Below are 25,871 nucleotides of genomic sequence, written 5' to 3'. Positions count from 1 at the left end.
AGAGATGAGGTCTCACCAAGTTGCCCAGGCGGGTCTTGAACCTGTGGGCTCAGGCAATCCCCTCACCTCAGTCTTCCAAAGGCAAGGGATTACAGGCTGAGCCACCGAGCCCAGCTGCCAATCCCTTTCTTATAGTATTATGGTAAATGTTCAGGGTCTGCTTATGAGTGAAAATATGTGATACTCAGTTCTTTGTTTCATGATAGATCACCGAGTATGATAGACTCCAAATTCATCCAGGCTGCTGCAAAGTTCATATGTTTGTCCTTTTTATGACTGCATAATATTCCATTATGTGTATGTACCATAGTTTTTTAATCCAGTTCAATTTTGATGGGCAGCAAGGTTGGTTCCATGTTTTTGCTATTGTGAATAGTGCTGCAATAAACATGCGTGTGCAGGTATCTTTTTGATAGAATGATTTGAGTTCCTCTGGGTATATTCCCAGTAGGGGGATTGCTGGGTCACATGGAAGGTCAAGTTCTTTTAGAAACTGCTACACTATTTTTCATAGAGGTTGAACTGGTTTGCATTCCCACCAGCAGTGTAGAAATGATGGACACTTTTTTGAAATTCATTTATTTTTAGAGTCAGAATGCTGCCCAGGCTGTACTTAAATTCCTGGGCTCAAGTGATCCTCCAGCCTCAGCCTCTGGAATAGCTGACACTATAGGTGCTCAAGGCCCCATGGGCTCTATAAACATTCTTAAAAAAAAGTCATATAAACTGTTAAGAGTAAACTTCAGTAATTCTTAGGGGAAGAAAATTGGACTCTTAACTGCACCCATCATTTTCTGAGGAAGGGTGAGAATTAGAAAGTAAATGGCAGTGGGATTTGTCCAAAGGGGCAGAGCATAGGTTAAACAGGTTGGGTAACACTACTCTAGGCTAGCGTGCTCCAGGGACAAGAGTCTTGATGGTGGAGGGATATGTGATGATAACAAACAGCAAGTGGTCTTCCTCCTTCCTGAGATCTACCTACCTGGAGTGGGGATTGAGTGGGTATGCTTTCTGTTTGTTAAATACTGCTATCCTGAACTATGGAGCCTCTAGTCAGATGTTAGGCTCTCAGGCATCTTGGGGCAAAGCAAATACTTTGAGAAGCCTCACTGCAGGCAGTGGTGTTCTTTGGTGTTTGTTCCCAAGCCTGTTGTCTTTGAAACAGAACCACAGGCAGCAGGAGCTGAGAGGAACCATCAGAGAATTGGTGTTTCAGTGTCCAAGTGGGGTGGTGGGGAAACCAGGACATGGTACAGAGACTTGATAGAAATTTCTGGGCAAGCACAGTGGGAATGGGTGAGAGGTCTTGGGAGGTTACTCTGGGCTGAAGGCTATTGATTTCAGGCCTATCTGATGAGGAGGAAGCAGCTTTGAATGTATTGCTGTCAGGGCAGTGTGGGATCTGGGATGATTTAGTGCACTTCTCATAGGCCGGGGTCTGCATAAAGCTGGGCCCACAAGTAGAGGGTCCTCAGATGGATGGCCCATCTGAGAGGCAAATCTGACAGTAGGGTCTGGCTTTCTTCGGAGCTATCTGTTACCACTGGTTAAAACTTTCCATATTTATGTAGATAAGGTACATTAGAAAGTTCAGGAAATGCTTTGATCCCACATAAATTCAATCCTCTCCTATTGCATATGTTCTGATATTTGATAATTTACCAAAAGGTAAGGTTTCTGCTGAGGGAATCTGATGCTTTGCTTCTAAGTCTGGTCTTTGTGGACCATTTCACTGGGATCCAGACAGAATTGCTCTGCCAGAATCAGGCTTTTGACCTTTGAAATGTTATTTCTCCAGCAGAATCATTAGGAACAGTAAAGTACAGAGAGTTTAAGGATATTTATTGGGCCATATGGCCTTGAAACATGTTCAAATATAATTAGATGAAAGACAAATGCCATATCCCTATTACTTTTTGAACACACCTAGGGGATCAGAGAGGAAACTACAGGGGCATCTGCAGGGGCCAGTGAGTGGTGGCTGTCAGAAGCCTCAGCATGTCAGTAGGGGTCTTCGCATGATCGTGGATGGTGGTGGCCATCTTGGTCTAACACAGTGAAGACAGACCCATGAGAAGGCAGATGGACTGTACCAGAGTTTACTTCGAATACATAAACTAAATGTTACTCTCAGTCTCTCTGGCTACATTTTGGGTTCTACAGTAACAGGGAGAAGGGTTAATTCAGGTGTCATAAGGTAACCATTTTTACGTTTGGTTTTGCTACACATTGGCTATATTTTCAGGGAAATGAACATGCTATTTCCTTTGTCTCGACTGTTCCCCCAACTCTCCACTTCCTCGGCCAGCCATCCGGCTACCTCCTATTCATCTTTCTAACTCAAGTTTGGGTTTCACCTTCTCTGGGAAGGAAGCAAGTCTTCAGATCCTGTGAATCACCCTTCCTGGGTGCCTCCTTGTACTGTGCATGAATCCTCCAGATTTGCATTCATTGAGAGCCTTGTTTTAATTTTTAAATACTAATGTGGTGCTTCTTGTATGAGAGCCACTGTTCCAGGTACTTTTCTATATCTTTACTCGTTTAAGTCTCATAAGTGACCCTATGAGGTAAATAACAAATGTTCTCCCAATTTTATAGATGAGAATAGTGATGCATAGAGAGGTGCAGTATCTTGCCCAAGGTCACACAGTGAATAGCAGCAGAGCTGAGACTCAACTCCGGGTAGTCTGGCTATGGAATCTGCTTTTATAACCAGCGTGCGGTCCCACCTCTCCAAATCTGCTTCCAATGAAAGCTAACTGCATGACTCCTTATCTGTCCATCCTGCCCCATCTTTCATTAAGACTGCTCTTTCCACAGATTTTTTTTCTTGGCTACTCTATGCTTCTACCTGCTAAGGCCCCAAATCTGGAAGTCATCTTTGACTTTTCTCTTGCTGCTGTTACACCTTCCATCTGATTAGTCTGCAAATCCAATGGCTCTTCCTCTAGCATAGACCTAGGTTTTTACACTCCCATCACTAACCATCTTGGCCTAAGCCACTGCCATTGCTGGCCTGAATTGTGGCAAGAGTTGACTTCCCTGCCTCCTTTCTTGTCCCTTAAAGGTCCCCCTCCCTCACCAGGTCTGTTCTCTACACAGTGGCCATTTGATCCTTTTAAAATTTGTCAGCTCGTCTCATCTGGTCAACATTTTTCACTGTTTCTGACTTTGTACTTGCTCCCTTTACTCAACATCCCCTTTCTTCAAATATTTATATGACTCACTCCCTACTCCGCCTCTTCCTTATTCAAATGTCCCCTTATCATTGAGAACTTTCCTCATTTCCCTGCATAAAATATCCCCATCCCTGCCCTGTCACCTCCTGTCTCCCATAACCTGCTTTATTTTCCTGCATAGCAGTCACATGACATATGCATTTGCTGGTTTACTTTTATATTTCCTGCTCTTTCTATTAGAAGGTTAGCTCTATGAGGGCAGCTGTTTGTTTCTTTGACCTAATACTGCATCTGCAGTGCTGAGAATAGTGCTTAGCATATTAGTAGATGCTCAGTAAGTATTTGTAGAATGAATGAAAACCATGAATGAATGAGCTGAATGCTTACTCTGTGTTAGCCACTATTGCAAGTACATGTATTTACCAACATCATCTTTTTTCATTTCTACAAGATTTCCAAGGCCACCTGAGTGTCTTTGGAAAAATTATTGATCTTTGTTTGACCTTTGTTTCTTTATCTGTAAAATGAAGATAATAAAGTACTTACCTCTAAGGGTAAGTACCTATAAAAAGTTGAGCACAATGACTAGCACATAGTACCTGTCCTAGGTGGTTTCCCTGGGAAGAAAAGGGAGATGATCACCCTGGGCTAGTGCTCTTGGGATCAACACCTGTGAGACAGGGGAATTGGTGGTGATGAAAGAAAAAGGATGAACCAGAGGGAGAAGGTAGACTGCAGTCTCCTCACTCCAGGGAGTGCTGGAGCTGAAAAGACCTTCAGAGCTGGGGCAAGTGGGTCTGGCCTTTTAGTCCTCCAATAATTATTCATAGGGAGGCTGCTCTGAGAGGAGACATGACCTTGGGTAAAACCCTCTTTTCAGTCCCAGGCAACCCCTAGGAAGGACTGACATCCACCCATACTTGCAGCAGATGGGGAGTGAGGGCTCCTGTCCTTGTGTGTGGGGGGTGGGTAGACATCACAGCAGCCCCCAGAGTAAACTTTCAATGAATTCTTGGGATGACAGTCTTATTACTGTATTGTCTTAATCTGGCAGTTAGTTCTCTGCCTAGGAACCTCTAATGAATCTAGTGCCGACTAAGCACAGAATAAATACCAACCTTTGAGAGTCTCAGCTTCCCTGTAAAGACTTAGGATTGGACTTGACCTATAAGCTTTTCTCCCTGCGGTCTTTGCCAAGGGAGTGTTGTCTAGCTGCCCAATTGCTTAGTCACCACTGAGGTGTCAGCAAGTTCTGCGCCATCCTCCGTGGTCAAGGTGATTCAGAACAAAGTAGGGCAAGCCTTTGGAACAGTCTAGGTCTGTAGGCAAGAGCCTGGTGTCATTGAAAGGAATCTCCCACTGCTTGGAATCCTGCCATTAGGATTACATTATGTACTGAAGCATTTTTAAAACATCAAGAATGTTTTATTTAAATGCAAATAACCCAGTAAAAGTTAACAGGCCTAAGCCTTTGTGATGAAATGCCTTAATATCGTTATTCTCAAATACTATTATGTTTTCTATTTTAGAGTATTCTAAATGTGGCAATCTTGTTATAGTTTAGCATGGGTTTCATCTACTTTTAATGAAAATACAAATAATCTGTATTCCTTCATTTGGGCATTTTCTTTGAGAGGAATTGAAGGTATGGTAGGAAAAGGGTTGGAATTGGGAGACCTGGAGTCTAGTATGACATCTGTCCTGACAACCTGAGGACTTTTGCCAAGTTCCTGCACGTCTCTGCTCATTACTCCCTTCATTCAAAGGGGGTGTCGGCCAACACTAGGGGTGTGGCTATTTACTTTTAAATCTCTAAACAAAAGACATGAGATCTGCAGAGGAAAAAGGGAGAACTTTGCTTTCTAAAAAAACAATTTGCAGATTGAAGTGGCACAGCCTTCAGTACCTGTGAACATGTGCTCTCCAAAGAACAAAGGGAGAGTCTAGCTTAAATAGGGAAAGTTCTTGCCCAGGTTCTCAATCAGGTCCATATGGACAAATGAAGGATTCAGACTTGTTCAGTTTCTATTGATTGAAATAGTTGATACCTGATTGGGTGGCTTCCAAGCTCCAACCAAGAAGTCTCTGTCAGATGTTTCTTTCAAATGACTCATGAGAAGGGGTCTTCCGGCCGTAGCCTGCCCTGGCTCCAATAAGGTGTGTGACCAATCCCTCACACCCTACTATGTCCACCTGGTTCTGCTTTTAAACCATATTAGCCATGGGGAATCCATCATGTCTGGAGAGCTTAGGGTCTTTATTTTCAGTTTTATTTTACAAATCCAAATTAATTAAAATTTAATTCAGTTCCTATGAGCCACATTTCAAGTTCTCAACAGACATTTGGGGCTAGTGTTACTGTGACAGGCAGTACAGAAAGTTCTACCAGGCAGCTCATGGAGATGATGGCTCCATTTCTATTAATTTCAAACATTTTTGGTTTTGAGTAGGAATGCTTGTTTAGAAGAAAAATTAACCAGCATTTTTGAAGTGTTGGAGGTTAATGATAATATGTAGTACTTACTGAGATTTATGCACATTCACCAGGGTTTATTTTTCTATCCACTTACTTTCTTCTATTCCTTATCACCACCTTGTGAGGTCATTTTACAGAGGGTAGGACTGAGGTTAAGAGGGGGTTAAGTAGCTTGCACAGAGATCGTCACTTGCATTCAAACCCAGGTTGGTCTGATGCCAAAGTCCAGGCTGCAGTTTTTGTTTTCTGAAATAAGTATGTGCTAAAAGGTTACACACTCACCAGGCTTTAGAAAGACGTTCATGGATCCCTGTATGTGCTGTTCTTCTTCCTCCTTTGATTCCTTCCAGAAGACTTTATTGATTGGGTGCCATGCACATGATTCTTCTCTCCAGGGTCAACCTAAAATAACTCAAAGGCTCCGGAACCAGTTAAGAGAGTTTATTAGAGCACAAAGCATGAGGGCAGCCATTCACAGAGCAGAGCTACAACAAAAATGGTGAGCAGAGCTTCCAGTGCAGGGAAAAAATGAGGACCATTTATTTAGGCAAAAACAGAGGTGGTGAACAGAATTACATTTTTCATACAAAGACTAATATAGATAAAGATTTGATTGACTACTATTGATTACATTCTGAGGAGTTGCTTAACATTCTGTTGTAGAGGTAACGATCGCAAAGGTCTCCATCTCCTATGTCATTTAGTCTAGGTTTGAGTCAAGAATAGGGAGTTTGGTTAATGTACACCATCCTGACACAAAGACCAGGAAGCAGGGGTCATGCACCAGAGAAGAAAAACAGTCAGGCTATGTAAGCCCGTTTCCATGGTGTAACTTTTCACTTTGATGTAACACATTTGGGAGACTCTGTACTTTTATTTTCTCTTTACACCTGGAGATAGCTGCTGTCAATATTTTGTTAAGGAAGGTTCCCCCTTCCAGAAGATTCTCCGTGTGTAAGGGCTTGAGTGTGGTGTTTTCATACATGGATGATATGCTGATCCACATGGGGCTGCTTTTCAACAGCCTGGCTCTGGTTACTATTTTGAATTTCAGTTAAGTAAAAGTCAGAAGCCTCTTTGGGAATTTCTTTGAATTAGAATCAGTCTGAAAACTAACTTGCAGTTTGCTTGGGATTTGAGAAGAGCTGTCCATTTGGGGACGTTGTGGGCTAAGCCTGTTTGGAAGCTAATATTTAGACAAATGTATTGAGTGAGTGGTGGCTGGGCTGGAGTGGGGGTGGTCACTGCTTGTTAAACAGGATAATAGAATTGTCTTCTGGGTTATCAACTGCTGTGCTCATAAAGATATAAATGTTAAACTTAGTACCTGTTATCTTTCTTCTTGACTTAATTATATGATATTAAAAGAGCACATTGAACATCGTGAGTGTACAGAGGAGGGGGAAGGGGTACCCTAATCAATTTATAAGTTCAAAAAGTTAATGTTTTGATGATAGGATCTTTTATTTAGACACATCATCCCAAATAGAAAAGCAGATTTTGACCCAACACTGGGCACGTGTGTCTTCCAGAGTCCTGAGAGAATGAGAAGGGAGCATTTCAGTTGAGACTGAGGGAAAGATGGTAACTCGAAGGAAGATGTGAAATGGAACTGTAAGCAGTTTTCTTTTTCTTTTTATATTTTTTTTGAGTTGGAGTCTCACTCTGTCGCCCAGACTGGAGTGCAGTGGCCGCTCCCGCCCGCCGCAGCCTCCATCTGCTGGGCTCCGGCGATCCTTCCGCCTCAGCCTTTCAAGTAGCCGGAATTACAGGCATGCATTACCACGCCTGGCTGATTTTTTGATTTATTGTAGAGATGAGGTCTTGCTGCCCAGGCGCGTCTCGAACCCGCAGGCTCAGGCAATCCAGCAGTTTTCTTTAGAACATTTTCCTGTTTCTTTAAACATAAGCATATTTTAGCAGGTGGGACCAAGGAATACTTTTGTGGAAGGCATCCCACATCAAGAGCAAAAAACTGGCTCCATGAGGACTCTTTCTAGTCCCTGTACCTGAAAAAGACCTGTGTGGTGTCCATGAAGGAAATGATTTATTCACTTCATGCAAACAAAGGATCAATTTATTGGGGTGATGTCCGTCTAGTCTCTTCAGTTAGCTTGATATTGTAGGGAAGAAAAAAATAATTTTGTTTCCTTACTTATGGCAATGTTCATGACTGGAGAGTCCTATAACAAAAGACAGGTTAACAAAGGAAAAGCATACACATTTATTTAACATAAGTTTTATGTGACACGGGAACCTTATGAAAAGAAGACCCAAAGAAATGGGTTAACCTGTGTATTTTTATAGGCAGTTATGCAGAAGTATTACTGGAAGACAAAAGGCATGATCTGATGGTAATAAACTGGGATGGGGAGAGAACTTAGCAATGTTGAGTTTCTTGGCATTCTTGTGGGACATTCCTTCTTTCCAGTTGTAGAATGGGACTAACCTAGTAGGCAGTTATGCAGAAGTATGATTGGAAGGCTCCTTGTCACACAGGGGCCTTCAGAGGAGAAGGTCAGAGAGTGACCTTCTTGGTTTTGTGGCCTGCATCAGAAAGAAGAAGGGGAATTCTAGTGTCTGCGGCCTGCTTCAGGGAAGACGGCAGTGGGAGAATATCAGAGTGCCCTTCCTTCTTTTGCTGTTTTTTGTTTCCAAGGTGCCATATTTTGGGGTAGCATCTTCTGAACCTCATCAATATTTACAGTTTAACCAGGGTCTCAGGCCAGTGGAAACATCTGAAATGTTCCCCATGTGGTAGAAACTTAGTGGCGTCTGAACAGCTGGTATCACATTCCCCAGTGGAGACCACCAAGTCCTCTCCATTTTGCAAAAACTCATGTACCTTTACTTCTATTTTTATGCACAACAGCTTGTGAATTACCTTTTTCCCTCTTATATTTCTAGGGGGGATCATTACTGTGTAATTTATGATAAAGAGGAAAGTATTTTTCCCCCTTTGAAAACAACACGATGTTAGTTGATTTCAGAGGTGAAAATTGCTAGCAATCATTTTGCTAATGTAGTCTCATATTCATGGAACACAGATGGACATCGTGTATTTGGTTTCAAGGTTCCCGATGACAGTGGCAGGCAGCTCTAGGACTGGACCCAAGATGACGCCTGGTGCGGGAATTGTCCTGCATGTAGCACTTTGCAGTGACACACCAGCTGTTTCTAGGATGATTCTAGTAGCTGCTGAGGAGCTTACAAAGAATATTCCTGCCAGGTCTTCTTAAAAAGTCATTTTTTCTCCCACTTGTATATGGCATCCCTCTATACAATAGGAGAATTTAGGAATAGGAGGGCAGTGGAGATACATCTTGTAAAAAATGATCTTCCTGCCACTCAGCTTGGTGGCTGTCTCACACCTGTCTTCTCCTTCTCAGACTCCCCTTAGAAATCCAGGACACAGCAGTGTGAGAGTTCATTTCAGTATCTAAGGATAGTTTGAAGGATACTGTGATGGACTGTTTGGGTACTCTGTTTGGGTTTCCACCATTCTCAGCTTCAGTTGAGCAGGAATGCAATCTTCTTCTTTTCCTTTTGCAATAATGTATTTATTATGTGCCTGTCGTGTCAAGTCCTTCTACCTGCTACATGGGAAACAAAGACAAGTCAGAGATGGACTTGGTCCTCAAGGTGCTTACTGTCCAGCCACCAACTGTAATGAGTGACTGCGGAAGTGCTGGTTTGGGTAGCTAAAGTAAAGTTCTTTAAAAATGTTGACAGCTTTTAAAATATTTTCTTGCCAGATCTGTAGGAGTAAACTGAACAGGAAAGTGCCACGGTGGAAACAGGCGTGTTGAGAAATTCCAGCACACAATTAGCTGAGCCTCTCTGTTGCCAGACTGAGATAATCCATGATATTCTGTGATAATATGGGGACGCCCAAAGATGATTGCAGAGGCAGCCCAGGTGTAGACCTGGGTTTGAATCCAGTTTTGCTTGTCTCCAGGCTTATGACCTTGGCCAAATCTCTTGGTCTCTCAGAGCTCCTGTTACCTAAACTCACCTCTCAGGTCTTCGGGAGGATTAAATGAGACTGTGTGTGAGAACGCTCCTGACATAAACTACAAGCGCATTAAAGGGTTTGTTCCTTTCCCCTTGTCTTTCTCTGTTACTCTAGGATTTGGAACGGAGCCCAGAACTGCACAAAACACTAGGCTTTAACACTAAATATGTTTGCATTCCTGGCAACATGTTAGCCTTTTCTAATTACGAAGTTTATAATTTGCCAACGCTGAATTAGGGGCGAGGATGGGGAGAAGGAGGGGACTAATTATAGAGCAGTGATGCGCTGGAGTGAGGCTCGTGGGTGTCAGGGCAGAGGGGAACAACAGGGCCAACGATACCCAGAGGCTGAGTCATTGCAAAGTAATTAGTAGATGGAGACCAGAACTGAGACACACTGAGGTGAATTTAAGCAAAAATGATTATTTCCGGGAACTACATGGGGACTGCAGGATAAGCTATGAAACTATCCCTGTGAGATTGTGGGAGAGGCTTCCAGAGGCTGGGAGAACTGCAGGCTGGTTGTGTATGGGGTAAAGCTGTATCCAGGCAGCCAAGACCAGAGGTCCTGAACCAAGCAGGAGGAGGTAAGTCCATAGGCCTGCGCTGAAGAGGGTATGGACTGTAGACAATCCTAGAGTATGGGGCATTTCCATGGCTAAGTCATTAAGAGGCTAGACTATAGCAAAGGGCAGGTTAGTTTCAAGAAAGAAAAAAATGTATCAAGGCATAAAGAAGCAAGGCATAAAGAAGTGGTGCTGCTAGCCTACCAACTGCTTTCAGACTTGCATCTGGGAAGTGCTGGGGAATGGTCCTGGATGCTACTTGACATCATCTCTTCTAATCTCCATTTTCCAGTCTTCCTTTTCCTCAATAACTCATATATATGTATCCACAAAGTTTTTTTTTTTTTTGATCTGGAGTCTCACTATCGCCCAGGCTGGAGTGCAGTGGCACACTCATGGTTACTGCAGACTTGACCTGCAGGACCCAGATCGTCCCTCCACCTCAGCCTTCCAAATAGCTGGAACTACAAGTGCGCGCCACCATGCCCAGCTAATCTTTGGACTTATTGAAGAGATGAGGCCTCGCCGAGTTACCCAACCTGGTCTCAAACCCCTAAGCTCAGGCAATGCTCTTGCCTCCACCTCCCAAAGTGTTGGGATAATAGGTGTGAGCCACTGTGCCCGGCTTGCAAAGTTTCTTAACTCTTTTAGAAAAGATCTAGATTTTCAGCCAGTGCCCCCTATTGGAGCAATACATCTTCCAAGTTCAATACCAGCTTTGTATTTTCACTGCTTTGGATGTGCTTCCATAAGTTTGAATGAACCAGAAGATAGAGAATATCCTATGTGTGAAGAGAGGACCCTCTCTTTACAGAAAACCTATTGTTTTTAGGGGAGTAAAATTTCCATTTCCTAGACCATATGGGACATTAGGACAGGAGCTTGTTTTATTCTCCTAGGTGTCCCTGGCACCTTGCACAGGATCTATGTATAGTAGATGCCCATAAAGTATTGATGGAACAGTTGAATAATTATAATGTTGAAAATGGATAAAGCCACTTGCCTAGGAAGGGACCACCACAAATGGAGAAAATGAAGCTAGAGAGGTGGAGTGGGTGTGTTTAGCGAGGGTCCTTTAAGGCCAAATCAAGGACAGTGCTTTGAAGGTCTTGAGAAGCTACTAAGAGATTTTAGTCAGGTTGTGAGGAGGGTGGCTGATGGTGCTAGGTAATTCAGGTGAGAGTGGTGCTAAGGCAGTGCCAGTGGAATGGGGGTGGAGGGCTAGTCCCCAGATACAACTTCTTTGACACAGTGTCAGAATTGAAAAGCTAGTAGGGTCAGCAGGCAAAATCCACCAACTACATAAGAAGGGGACCATAAGCCTGTGGCTTTCTTTTTGATGGTTCATTTGATGATGGCCATGACAGTCTTCAAGGTCATATTCAATTCTTTTATTGGCTTGGTGATTTAAACTATTTGTTTCTTTTTATTCATTTATTTAGAGAGGGGGATCTCATTATGTTGCTCAGTCTGATCCTGAATTCTTGGGCTCAAGTGATCCTCCTGCCTCAGCCTCCTGAATAGCTGGGACTACATGCATACAACCATGCCTGGCTAATTTCTTTTGAAAATTTTAAAGAGATAAAGTCTTGTTATATTGCCTAGCTTGGTCTTGAACTCCTGGCCTCAAGTGATCCTCCCACCTCAGCCTCCCAAGTAGCTGGGATTACGGGCACATACCACTGTATCTGGCTGTTTCTTATTTTTAAGTTATGCTTTCAACCAGTAGAATGGCTTTTGAATTAACTCTATTTTGGGAAGAAAAACATGCATCTGAGATGCCCACCAGGTTGTAATGTCTCTTCTTTGCTCTGAAAGATTGAAGTGCGGTAGAAATTGACCTACCTATAAATGCTGTTTTAGATAAGCCCACGTTGCGTGCTATGAGCCTCCAGGGAGATGTGTGCAATAGTAGAGAGGGTCCATTTTAACAGCTCTCACTTTTTTTCCCAAAGAAATATCGCTTCATAGGAAAAACAAAAGCAAGAACAACCATCCTCCCCCCCAAAAAAACAAAACAAAACAACAACAACAAAAAACTTGCCCTCTTTCTTCTTCAGGCCTAGCCCAAAATCTATCTGTGCTGGTTTCAATCCTGAAGCATTCTGGTATCAATTAGTTGACACTCTCTGTTGTCACTCAAGCCACTTCTCGGGCTGACCCTACCTTTCTTTCCACATATGTCTGCAGCCTTCCTACCAAAATCCCTCTATGTTCCTGCTGGACTCACTGGCCCCTGTGTGGAACCCTTCATTAGATCATTTGACATTACCCAAGTTTGCTAAGAGTCACTGTGTAATTCTATCAGTCTTAGCATTTACTTAAGGCACATATGTTCCAACTCATACAGGGATGTGCACAGTTGTCACTTAGAGTCAATGCTCTTTGTTGGGTATATTTGTAAGGTAAAGTGGAATCATAGAGGAATGTTCTGACAGAGAATACAGGAAGCCAAGACCCCAAGGGTGGGAGGCCCTGAGCTGTCCCCCCCCCCCCAGTGGCAGCCAATAGACTCCTCTGCATATTTAATTTTTCCTCATGCTGGTGTTGTTTTCCAAGAGGTACCCATCTGGCAGCAGGTAATGTAAGAAGGGTGTGGGGGGGAAAGTTTGGTATAGGAGGAACGTTTGAATCTTGACTCGAACTTGATGGCTGTTACCCTTGCAAGTGACTTAACCTTTCTGAGCCTCAGTTATCTCATCTATGGAATAGAAAAGCAAAGGAATCTATCTCCTAGTGTTGTGAAGTTGAAATGAGATGATGCATTTAAAGCACTCAGCTCAGAAAGTGCTACTTTCTCTCTACCTTAAAGGCACTATTTCCTATCCCAGTGGTGCTTGCCAAACCTCCATGACCTATGCATAATCCTCAAAATTTTTACCATATTCCTGATAAAGATCATATTCCAATTCCTGCATTCCTCTTAATTACTTACTTTAAAAAATTAAGTGATTTTTATTAACTGAATGCAGTTATTTCAGAAAGATACTATATCACTCCTATAAAAATAATTATAAAAACAATCACAAAATAATTGCTATGCTATTGATAGGCAGATGCTGTTCCCGTGAAAGGCTCTGTCCCTGAGGCTTGTTTTCTTTTTTTTTGAGTTGGAGTCTCACTCCGTTGCCCAGACTGGAGTGCAGTGGCCGCTCCTGGCCACCGCAGCCTCGCCTGCTGGGCTCCGGCGATCCTTCCGCCTCAGCCTTCCAAGTAGCTGGAATTACAGGCATGCGCTACCATGCCCGGCTGATTTTTTGATTTATTGTAGAGATGAGGTCTCGTTGCCCAGGTGGGTCTCGAACCCGTGGGCTCAGGCAATCCACTCACCTCAGCCTCCCAAAGGCGCGGGATTACAGGCTGAGCCACCGAGCCCGGCGGCTTGTTTTCACTTGGTTAAAAAAGACCGTGAGCAAGTTAGCAAGTTAGCAAGGAGGTGTTAGAGCTGTGATGGCCCCCAAAAGACTTTTCCCTTGATGATCAAAAGGGATTAAAAGAACACTGACAATGGAATTACTCTTTCTCCACGTGATTCATTGTTATTAATGGTATGTTCAGAGGTCTTTTGAAATCACATCAGATACCATGAGAGGTAGCATCTTCCACTTTGGGAAACACTTAACTTGGGAATCAGTCATTTGGGAACAAAATGTCCAGGTCAGCGTCTCTAGAGGAAGGCACTGGCCGGGACTGGGGAGAAAGGCGGTCAGGAGCCTAGCTTGGGGATGGGGATTCAGGGCGGGGCTACAGCAGAGTATGGGTGCTAAAAAAGCAAAGGGTCTCTCACCTGGGAGGGCTGTAGATTTGCTGCAGGTGGGGTAAGGTTAAGGCTCTTACTGTCCTTTTGGCTCTGGTAAGCATTGCTGCAAAAGTTCACAAATATGTACAAGGGCATATTGGTGTGTGTGTGTTTATACAATAATAGTTATTTCTGTTGAGCTCCTTCTTGGTGGTGGGCACTATACCAAGGTTTTAGAAAATATTAGCCCATTTAATTTTCTTGACAAGTCGATGAATAGGAACTCTTGTTCTCCTCATTTCACACATGAAGAAACTGAAGCTTGAATGTTCAACAACCTGCTCTGCTTCACAGAGTTAGTTTCTGTAAATATACGCAATGGGCAAGAATTTACTTTACAACACTCACTCCAGTGCAAGAAATATCATTAACTTTTTTTCTTACTCAAATCTAAATAGGAATGACAAGCTGCCCATAATTGTCTTTGTTAGGACTCCCTTCCCCATTCCCCTGTTATTTCAGTGATCCTCCAAGCAGTGGGAGTGGGGAGGGGCATTGTGCCTGTCTCTGTGCTGTAGGCTCAGTGGTTCCTGTTTTTTTGCTACTCAATGCTGCTTTCAAGAGCAAGCATTCTGCCATCTGCTGGGCAGTTCTGGGTGGACTACAGAGATGCTGCTGAATGATTCTCAATTCTGTTTATGATTGTATTGTGGGCTGGACTCTTGTTGGTGACCCCAGGGCTGCAGGGTAAACAGCTTCCGCAGGCATCCTATAGCTCTCCCACATCCGGAGTGCTGCCTGCTGGAGAGACAGGCTTATCTCCTCTTGGGGAACTCACATCTGTTTTTCTGGGAGTCCTTCTCCAGTGACTGATACTGCCACGAGTCCAAGCATCAGCCCGTCTTCCCCTTCCGTTCCAGCATAGCTCCTGCAAGGGCCTAACTACCTGAAGACTTGGATGAGGGCTTCTTCTCCTGTAGGTGGTTTGAGGACAATGCCGAAAATTACTAACTTGGCTTTAGAAAACAGAGAAGCAGAGAGAGAGAGAAATCAACTTTTCAGGGGGTAAAAGGCAAATATTAACATCTTATCATCTTGTCAGAGATATTTGTGTAATATAAATACATATTCACATAATATTATGAATACTCTTGGTATAATGATACAAATATACCTGGCTTTATAGTGTGATCATTTTCTTAAAAAGTCCTTCAAAACACATAATTTTAATATCACCATAATATTTAACTGTATAAGTATGCTAACATTTATTTACCTCATCCTTGTTATTTAACATATGGGTTGTTTTCAAGGTTTGATGTTATAAATAATGCTTTGATGTTGTAAATAATGCTTTGATTAACTTACTTCTCCCTAAATTATTGTCCTGCTTTTGTTTTTTAAAACTAAGAATCATTCTGAAAATTCAAACTAAGGCTGGTATTACTTTAAGTATTTGGTATTACTTTAAATTATTATTATTTTTTTCTCCAGTAAAAAAAAATATATGATTTGTTTTTTGTTTAATAATCAATTGTTTCTCATATCTTGAAAACTAGCTTTCTGTTTTAGTACAATAGAAAATAGATGGGTGATTCAGCAAAGAAGAAAGAAATACTTAAACTGTGGTACTGATGAGTCAACATTGTTTTAAATGGGGCAAGCCCAGAGATTGTTGGAAGCCTCAGAGAACATTGTCTCCCAGTACCAACCACATAGGGCCTGGTATATTCACAGCCCACAGGTTGATATAACCAACCCTAGTAACACCAAGAATGTGTTTCAGGAAGCATCGCAGGTGGTTAAAACCTCATATGGTCAGAAAGATGATAGCAAATAACTCAAGCAGTCCTTAGAACCACTGTGCTCCCCGCAGTCTCGGCTGGGAACATTTGGGTATTAACAAAAGGCCAATAGGAAGGTCAGACAGTAGCTGGCTCTGTGTGAATATGTCCGATGATCTCCCTCCTAATTTAATTTTTATTTTTTAAACAAAAGAAAGGACAGTGGCAAAATAGTTGTTCTATTTGCAGCAAGGCAGGGGCACTCTAGCTCTTGAGCCATTCGACTTCGGTGAGCACTGAATAATGATTAACCTTATTCATTGGGCAAACATTTTCAGGAACCTTCTATGTTCAAGACTCTGTGTTTGGTGTTGGAGATTCAAAGATAAGTAAAATTCAGTGCTGCATCTGTCTTGGACTTGCTCACTATCTCCTGGCAGAGAGAGACATATAAACAGAGATACCAATAATTTCAGTATAATGTGATAATAGAGAGATGTGCATGATAACACTGGACCTCTTGGAGTAATTCTAAATGTTTAAGAATAAACAGCCATAGAATTACCCCCAAAAAAAGGTTAATCAGTTTTTAAATGTTGTTCTTAATGTGAAAGAGACACCATTCTAGCATAGTCTAACATAGTAATTATGCCATTATATATTACTTAGATGGTTCAAAACTTTTTCACAGATATATACAAAATATTGAGTCAGATGTCTAGACAGGGTGTTATAAATCATCAAAGACAGCTCCTTATTTGAGAGGGAAGGAGCTGAGAACCTCAGAATGTGAGTGACTTTCTCCAGGATCCCACAAACTTATTGACCTGGATGGGACTATGATTCAGGCTCTCGAACCAGTGGTCCAGTGGTCTTTCTCTGACACAGCTGACCATATTTTATACTGTGATGCCCCACCCCCACTTAGTTCTCATTCTTGTCATAACTTATTTGATTAGGACAGGAATTAGTATGAGGTGTTGCTGTTGCAGAGGAGATAAAATTTCTTTTCTCACCCATCTCTAAGTTCATGGCTGAGATCTCTATAACAAAAGGAAATGAGAACCCAAAGAAACAGGGAAAACTGTGTGTAACAGAGTTTTCCATATTGCCACTATCTAATGTTAATAAACTGGGGAAACTTACCAGGACCTATTTGCTCAGTTTTTTTTCTTTGAGTCCTTGTGTCTTCAAAGATAAGGACGTATCTTTCTTCCTGGTATAGGGTAGGCACCTCTGGAATGAAGATTTTGTGACCCACTGTAGAGGAAGGTCAGAGAATATTTTTACAATCTGCTTCAGGGGAAGGTTAGGAGAGAACCTCCCACTTCTGTTTTCTCAAATGCCAAGATTATGGGTTAGCATGTTCTGAACCATATCAGTTTCTACAGAGCTAACTGACACATAAGAACATCTCATTAGTCCCTATCTGAATTTATTGATGTTTTTCTTTCTTGTTCATGTAACATACAGTTATAATAAGGTTCTCAAAGAACATTTTTTGGGGCTTTACCCCAATAATGCTTCACTAACCACCTAATTCCTGTCAACTAGTTTCCGGAGTCCCTGAGGATGTCTAATCCTTGTAAGCATGGATTATCCTCCATTTCCTTCTTCTACTTTGACTCATTGGGGTGAATCACCCATCAAGGCCAATTGCAACTGAAGGCACAGTTGCCACTTATTCCTGCTAAGGGGACCAGAGAATGTGCTGAACTATCCAGGGGTGAAAGCTGAGAATGCTGGTATTTTGGCTAAAGACCCCTTGGCTATGGGGTCCATCTTTGCTCACACCAAAGTTGCTACATTCTGGGCTTCTTGATATACTACCAGGATTTGACTGGACCTAGTGAAAAGCTTCAGAATGATCTTTCCCTCAAGGAGCGGCCCATTGGGCTATGACCAACATGTACTCCCTAATTCTTTCTTCCAATAAAAAGCTCTAGGTCCTGCATGCAAATAGACTCCAGGATGCTTGCCATATGGATTCTAAAAACCTGACAAAATCCTAGGATGAATATAGCTTAGACTATAGTACAAAATCGGTACTTAACTATTTAGAATAGCCTATGTTTCATGGATGTTAATAAGGGTCCTAAGGAAAAATAAGCCTATGGTGGGAAACACTAAATTCCACAGGTTAAATAGGTTTTTTGTTGTTGTTGGGGGGAAATGAAGTATAATTCACATACCATAAAATCTACTCACTGTGAGTATACAATTCAGTGATTTTTAGCAAATTTATAGAGTTGTACAACTGTCACTATAATCCAGTTTTAGAACATTCCTATCAACACCTCCCTCCACCACAAATTCCCCCAAATTCATTTACAGTCAATTCCCATGCCCACCCATGACCTTAGGCAACCATTAATCTGCTTTTTATCTAAGGGTTTGCATATTCTGGACATTTTATATAAGTGGAATCATATAATATGTGACCTTTTGCATTTGGTTTCTTTGCCCATTATGCTCATCCAAGTTATAGTATGTAGCAATGATTTGTTCCTTCTTGTTGCCAATTAATATTTAATTGTATGGATATACCATATTTGGCTTATCCACTCATCAGTTGCTGGGCATTTGTATTGTTCCCAGTTTGGGGCTATTTTAAATAATGTTGCTATTAGCATGCATGTACAAGTCTTTGTGTGGGCATATATTTTTACTTATTTTGGGTAACTTCTCATGATGGAATTTCTGGGTTATTTGGTAAGTGTGTATTTAACATTTTAAGAAACTGCTGAGGCCGGGCTTGGTGGCTCAGTCTGTAATCCTAGCACTTTGGGAGGCTGAGGCGAGTGACTTGCCTGAGCCTGCAGATTCGAGACCAGCTCGGGCAACTTGATGAGACCTCATTTCTATAATATATCAAAAATTAACTGAGTGTGGTAGCATGCGCCTGTTTCTGGCTACTTGGAAGGCAGAGGCGGAAGAATTGCTCGAGCCCAGCAGGTCGACACTGGGGTAGCCATGAGCATGCCACTGCACTCCAGCCTGGGCAATGGAGTGCAACTCCAGCTCAAAAAAAAAAAAAAAAAAAAGAAGATGCTGAAACATTTTCCAAAGATGACTATTTTACATTTTTACCACCAGTTTCTGAGAGTTCCAGTTCATTGCATCCTAGCTAACACTTGCTATTGTCTGTTTCTTGATTAGAGCTATTCTAATGAGTATGTAGTGGCATGTCACTGTGATGTTAAACAGGTTTTTACTCAAGTCTTCTCACAGTCTTTAAAATAGCAATGTTCATTGTAAATTTCCCAACATAATGGTAAATATAGCAAATGCAATGTTTCCCAAACTTACTTTCTTTTGGAATTCTATTTTTCTCTTAATGGAGCATATTAAAGGCCTAATGTTCTATAGAACAGATTTTGAGAAGCATTACATTATCTGATTGTTATTTTAAACATTGTTCTCTGTGATATTTAATGATGAACAAGTGTTTGTCACACAGTGACTTTCAATCATATAGCATAGATGCAGAGGTTAACAGAATGTAAGACTTAAAGGAGGATGCTCAAGAGATTAGCAGTGAGACATTAGTGGGAGGTGGTAACTTTCATGAGTAACTCAGTGTCAGTTTGTTTTATTCTGTACTTGAATCCCCAGCCCAACCCAGATGGGCCCCAAATCTTATGGGAGGGAGGTTGAGCTTAAGCTGAAATCTTGGCTACATTTAACTTGTCAATACTCAGTCAGATAATAATAAAAAGGACAACAACAATAATAGTAACTGGATCAAATTCGTATTGATCACATCTATGCCAGGCACAGTGCTAAGTACACTTCATAGTATATCTCACTGAATTCTCACAATGACCCCCCCCAACATAGGGATTATTTTCATAACTATTTTACAGATGAAGAAACTGAGGCACAGAGTAGATAGTAGACTGCACACAGGTAGTAGGAAGTGGCAGAGTGAGTATTTTGAGCCTGGGACCTTCAGACACCAGGGTCTTTATTTTGTGTCCCACCACCACACCAAAAGAGCAGATCAGCCTAATAAGAGATTTTTGTTTGTCCTAATTACATATTAATTATAGGGCGCTGGGAAGATTTACAGTCTAGAATTGTTCCAGTCACCCTCAGCCTCTCCCTCTCATCTAATAGGAAATGCATGACTTGTTCTCCTGTGGGGGTTCTTGGTGTCTGTTCTTCCTTCTGGTTGATGGCCACCACCTTATCCAGGCCTCATGTCACCTCTGGATATTACCAAGCACCCGTGTGTACACACACACCCAAGCTTCCGCATGGTTTCATTGTCCTTAGATTTGCTCTTGAAAAACCAGTATGCACATCTTCACCAGGAGAGCTTTCTAGATGTCCGCTTATACTACACTGTTTTGCTCAGTTCAACAATCTTCACTGACTTCCCTTGCTGGAAGAAAATCCCAAATCCTGAACAGGGCATTCGAACTGAAAACGATTTCCTTCTCCATCATATCATACCCTCTCTCTTGGTTCAAATGCTGTAGGCCAAAGGGCCTCCTCACTGCTGCCGAGACAAGTGAAGCCATCCTGCCTTCATGCCTGTTTATCTTTGTTCTGCAGCCTGCAATGCCCTCCTCTCCTTTGTTTGCTTCTTGGAGCCCTTTACTGCCCTTGGGCTGCCTTCTACCTCTGTGATACTATTTTAGCAGATTTCAGCTCATAGTGACCTCTCCTTTCTCTGAAACTCCTTGGAGAACCTATTATCTGGGACTCTGGGTCATCTATGAAACTTCTTCAACCTCAGTGTTATTTTCTGCAAAATGGGTATAATACTAGTCCTACCTCATAGGATTGCTGTGCAGGTTTAAAGGAGTAAAGTACATGGTAAACTTAGCACAGTGCCTGACACAAAGCCTCAAGGCACGTATTCAATAGATGAAAAATAATGTTATTAATAATTAAGATTGTAATTTTCATTACTGCCTGATGCTTTGTATTGTTTCAAGCTGATTCTTTCCTGAGGGGTGAACACTAGAGAATTGGGACCGAGTCATGTTATAATAGCTGCAATGCCTTCAGCACCAATATTCCAGGACATGTTTGTTGAGAACGTGTGAGCAAACCCTAACCTGGGAGTCAGAAACCTGATGTCAGTCTGAGCTCTGCCAGCACATGACCTTGACTTAGCTCCTTGGAGTCTCAGTTTCTTCCACTCTGCCTCATCATCCCTAAGACTTTATTTAAACATGGCTTTGAATCCAAGTCCTGATATTGATTCTCTGTGTTAATTCGGGCACATTCTTTTACTTATTTATTTACTTTCGAGTCAGAGTCTCACTTTGTTGTCAAGGCTGGAGTGCAGTGGCATGCTCACAGTCACCCCAGCATTGACCTGTTGGGCCCTGGCTATCCTTCCACCTCAGCCTTCCAAATAGCCAGAACTACAGGGGCATGCTACCACGCCCAGCTCATTTTTTATTTGTTGTAGAGATGAGGTTTCATCAAGTTGCCCAGGCTTGTCTTGAACCCCCGGGCTCAGGCAATCCTCTTACCTTGGCCTCCCAAAGTATAGGGATTAGAGGCTTGAACCATCACGTCCGGCCTTGGGCACATTCTTTAATCTTCTTTGGCCTCGGTTTCTTTATATGTGAAATGGAGATAATAATCTTCTTTTACTATTGACTGTGAGAATAAATGAAGTATTACTTATAAAATGCTTACCTTAGTACTTAGTTAATAGTTGCAACTGTGGCTGTTTTATCATTACCGTTTAGTTGGTAAACGCTAAACTTGTTGGGATGTATTAGTTTCCTGGGGCTGATGTAAGAAGCACTATAAATTGGGTGGCTTACATCACAGAAATTAGTGTTTCATGGTTCTGGAGCTTAGACGTTTGAAATCAAGGTGTTAACAGGGTTGATTCCCTCTGAGAGCTGTGAGGGAGAATCTGTTGCAAGTCTTTATCTTAGCTTCTGGTAGTCTTAGGCTTGTAGATGGCATTCTTCCTGGGTCTTCACATTGTCTTCCCTCTGTGCATGTCTGTCTCAGTGTCCAAATTTCGCCTTTTTCAAGGACACCTGTCATGATGGATTAGGACCACTCTAATGATCTCATCTTCACTTGAGTACCTCTGTAAAGACCTTATAAGATCACATTCTGAGGTACCAGGTAGTTAGGGCTTCAACATGCTTTGGTATTTTGGGGACACAGTTCTTCTGATAACATAGAAAATGATGACTAGTTAGTTATATTTCCTTAACTAAATAGAAATTAAAAAAAAAAATCACTTGACAATGATTTTTCAGGCCTTCACTTCACTTGATGTTCATGGCAATTCTTTTAACTAACTCAGGTAAGTAGAGTTAGTTTTGAGAAGATCTGCTTATTTCTGCAAAGCAGGTCCTAGGACTTCTGCCCTGAGTGGTATTTCCCATATGTGCTTTTGAAATTGTGCATCTATTGTTTCATGACACTGTTGCAGGCCCCCAGGATGGAAATAACACACAGATCTCAGGCAGCTGACATTCCTTCTGTGTTTTTTATAGCATTCTGCAAACTCTTGGGCTGTTTACATGTGATTTATATTCCTCCAGGGGCCCCTAAATAGATGTAATAAAAACAGATTTAGAATATTAATCTGATATGGCTCAGGCCAACAAGATCTAATATAAGTTTATTTAGTGGGGATGGTGGAAAATCTGAAAGAGTAGAGTGAGACTCATTTCTTAGCAAATATTTCTTGCTGGCTTCTATAAGCTTATTTCTCAAAGTGCAGTTTCTGGATTCACTGGATTGTTTGTGTTAAATGCAGGTTTCCCAGCTCTAACCCTGCCCTACAGGTTCAGTGTCTTTGGGGAAGGGATCCTGGGATTTGCATTTCTTTCTTTGAGCTGGAGCCTCACTCTGTCACCCAGACTGGAGTGCAGTGGCCGCTCCCGGCCACCGCAGCCTCGACCTGCCGGGCCTCGGCGATCCTTCCACCTCAGCCTTCCAAGTAGCTGGAACTATAGGCGTGCGCTACCACACCTGGCTAATTTTTTTTGAATTGTTGTAGAGATGAGGCCTCGCCAAGTTGCCCAGGCGGGTCTCGAACCTGTGGGCTCTGGCAATCCACTCACCTCAGCTTCCCAAGGCGTGGGATTACAGACTGGGCCACCGAGTCCAGATTTGCATTTCTATTGAGCCTCCCATGTGCTTAGTGGTGCTGACCTACTTTGCAAGGTTTGAGAACCACTGGTCTCAGGCATCCTCCCAAAAGACTGAGAGGACCAGGCAGCAGGTGTGGGACAGAGGGCCCAGGGATGGGCTGTGAGCAGGGGAGGAGTCCAGCAGCCATGGTGAGACCAGGTGTGTCTGGTCCATTGTGAGGTGACATCTGTCAAGTATAATGAAAGGACAGTGGTTATGACAAGTCCTGTAAGAGTTGAAAGTGTAGGTATTGTTGGCAGGTGTGTGGAGCTGGGGAGTGGGTCTCTGGCAGCCTCAATGTGAGAGAGATATGAGTACCATCACCGTCAGAGGATCTGGCAACTGGGGAGAGTTGGGGTGGGGTAGGGGGTGCAGGAGAAGCCTGAGGGGCTGCTGTTGGAGAGCTGTGTGCAAACTCAGGTTCCTGAGCTCAAACCAGCCTCTCTGCATTCTGCTCTGGAAATCTGTATTTTTAAAGCTCTTCAGGTGATCTAATGTGACCATCCCTCAGAACAGGATTTGAGAAGCCCAAGGGCCATGGAAAGAACTGGCTTTGGGACCAGTGGACCTTGCATTGAGTCCTAGCTTTGTGACCTTGATCATGTTACTAACTTACTCTGAGCCACAGTTTATTTATCTCTATGATGAAGATACAAATAACTTTTTTTTTTTTTACCATTGTGAGAATTAGGGATAAGGGATGTGATATGCTTAGCATGTTTTCTGGTACACAGTAGGTATCATTAGATGGAGGCTTCAAACTTTGTGACACCTGAGAAAGCAGGCACAATGACAATCCATTGGTCAAAAGAATCAACAGACTCCAGGATTGGAATTGAGATATAGTACAGGGCCTGGGTTCTAGACAATACCGTCTCTTTGTGTCCAGAATTGGAACTAGAAACAAAAGCAACACTAATGTCAAGACTCAAATAGCATTCACCATGCAGGCCAGATACTAGTTTAAGCACTTTATGTACAACCTTACGAGTTAAGTACGATTGTTATTATTTTACACATGAGAAAACCGAGACTTGGAAAGATATGTGCATGATCATATGATCATTGTGCAGCAGAATCAAGTTTCAGACCCAAGTTATCTGGCTCTGGGTCTTCAGCACCCTAATCCTGCCCTCTTCAGCCACATTCAAGGACAGAGTGGCCTTTGAACCGCAATGCTGAGTTTCAAAAGTAGGCTGAACCTCAGGGAACGCAATTCTGAATGTTTTCCCCCATGCATTCCTAGATGTAAAGTTGTACAGCCTCTTCATAACAAAGTTAGAAAGGCTGGCATTTTCATAACAGAACTGATCTGTAATAAGTCTCCATTGTTGCCAAAGACTTGATAAATTCCAACAGAAAATCCATAACATGAAATTGTCTTGTACTGAAAATTCCTTGACTACTTTATATTTCATTTTCGCGTAAGATTTGACCCCTTTCGTGGGTGAAGTAGACCTTCAAAGGACCTCTCTGACCACTGTTCCTTCTCCCTTATCCTTTAGTCTTACTAAATTAACCCCCATTCAGCTGATACTAATTTGAATGTCTACTCAAAATTTTCTCCACCTTACGTACGTAAAGCATTGACATGACCAAATATACTGGTTCAATTCTGAGAGTATTTTGTCAGAATTTCAGCCTTTCGTAACATTCTTCTCTTTCCCTTCTCTCTACTCTCAGGGTATAACCTTCAGTGGCAGTACAAATCAGGACAGCACACAGCTGCCAGGTCCTGCTCGCTCCTTGTCAAGAAAAACAGCTGGATCAATTTCTAATCAACACTTCCAAATATAACACCTCTGGCTCACTGAAGGAGACCAGAGTTTGAAACTTTCCAAAGACTTCCAATAGATATTGAATACAAAAACATACTTAGGTTGTCTTTGCACAAATCTGGTTGATTTGAGAGACAAAGGAGGAGGAAAGAGGTGTAATTTTCACCCAAGAAGTCACGGAGACATATTCCACATTTAAATCAGGTGATGGATGATGGTTACTGAAGCAGCCCAAAACTCAACCACAGAGCAACAAATATAGCTTGAGAGGCAACAGGGCAGTCCCAGAACCAAGCAATGGATGACTACAAGTATCAGGGCAACTATGAGGGCTATGCCCCCAGTGATGGCTATTACCGTGGCAATGAGTCCAATCCAGAGGAAGATGCGCAGAGCGATGTCACAGAAGGCCATGATGAAGAAGATGAGATCTATGAGGGCGAGTACCAGGGCATCCCTCACCCAGATGATGTCAAGGCCAAGCAGGCCAAGATGGCACCCTCCAGGGCAGATGGCCTTCGAGGTCAGACAGACCTGATGGCTGAGAGGATGGAAGATGAGGAGCAGTTGGCCCACCAGTACGAGACCATCATGGAAGAGTGTGGCCATGGTCGCTTCCAGTGGATCCTCTTTTTCGTCTTGGGTTTGGCCCTAATGGCTGATGGGGTGGAGGTGTTTGTGGTGAGTTTTGCCCTGCCCAGTGCAGAGAAGGATATGTGTCTGTCCAGTTCCAAGAAAGGAATGCTTGGTAAGTGGAAATTTCCAATGATTATTTTATTTGTGGCATTAAAAATATGAAAGGGTGGTACTACAGGCGCGGCTACTTGGAAGGCCGAGGCAGAAGGAGCACCGGAGTCCAGTGGGTCGATGTTGGGGTGCTGTGAGTGTGCCACTGCACTCCAGCCTGGGCGATGGAATGAGACTCCAACTCAAAAAAAGAAAAAAAAATATATATGTATTTATATAGCCGGGCTCGGTGGCTCAGCCTGTAATCCCGTGTTTTGGGAGGCTGAGGTGAGTGGATTGCCTGAGTCCATAGATTCAAGACCCGCCTGGGTAACTTGGCAAGACCTCATCTCTACAATAATCAAAAAATTAGCCGGGTGTGGTAGTGCGTGCCTGTAGTTCCATTTCTTGGAAGGCTGAGGTGGAAGGATCGCCGGAGCCCAGAAGGTCGAGGCTGCGGTGGCCAGGAGCAGCCACTGCG

General features: G+C 42.7%; 1 protein-coding gene across 5 annotated transcripts in view; it reads left to right on the top strand.

Annotated features, from left to right (window-relative positions):
* The window catches only part of SV2B (synaptic vesicle glycoprotein 2B), a 205,713-nt gene that overhangs the window by 92,746 nt on the left and 87,096 nt on the right, over nt 1–25,871 (top strand). For 4 of the 5 annotated variants that reach the window (XM_008055542.1, XM_008055561.2, XM_008055548.2 and 1 more), the window contains exon 2: nt 24,570–25,412. In XM_008055542.1, the coding sequence (XP_008053733.1) occupies nt 24,962–25,412 (451 nt within the window). In that variant the 5' untranslated portion in view covers nt 24,570–24,961. Of the gene's footprint in view, nt 1–14,230; nt 14,243–19,406; nt 19,411–24,569; nt 25,413–25,871 lie in introns of those variants that run through there. The other variant, XM_008055569.2, reaches the window with a different exon arrangement.

This window comes from Carlito syrichta, unplaced genomic scaffold, assembly GCF_000164805.1.
Source record: "Carlito syrichta isolate Samal-C Ts95f unplaced genomic scaffold, Tarsius_syrichta-2.0.1 Scaffold82142, whole genome shotgun sequence".
In the NCBI taxonomy this organism is placed as follows: domain Eukaryota; kingdom Metazoa; phylum Chordata; class Mammalia; order Primates; family Tarsiidae; genus Carlito; species Carlito syrichta.
The sequence above is the reverse complement of the archived record's forward strand: the minus strand, read 5'-3'. Positions and strand labels throughout refer to the sequence as shown.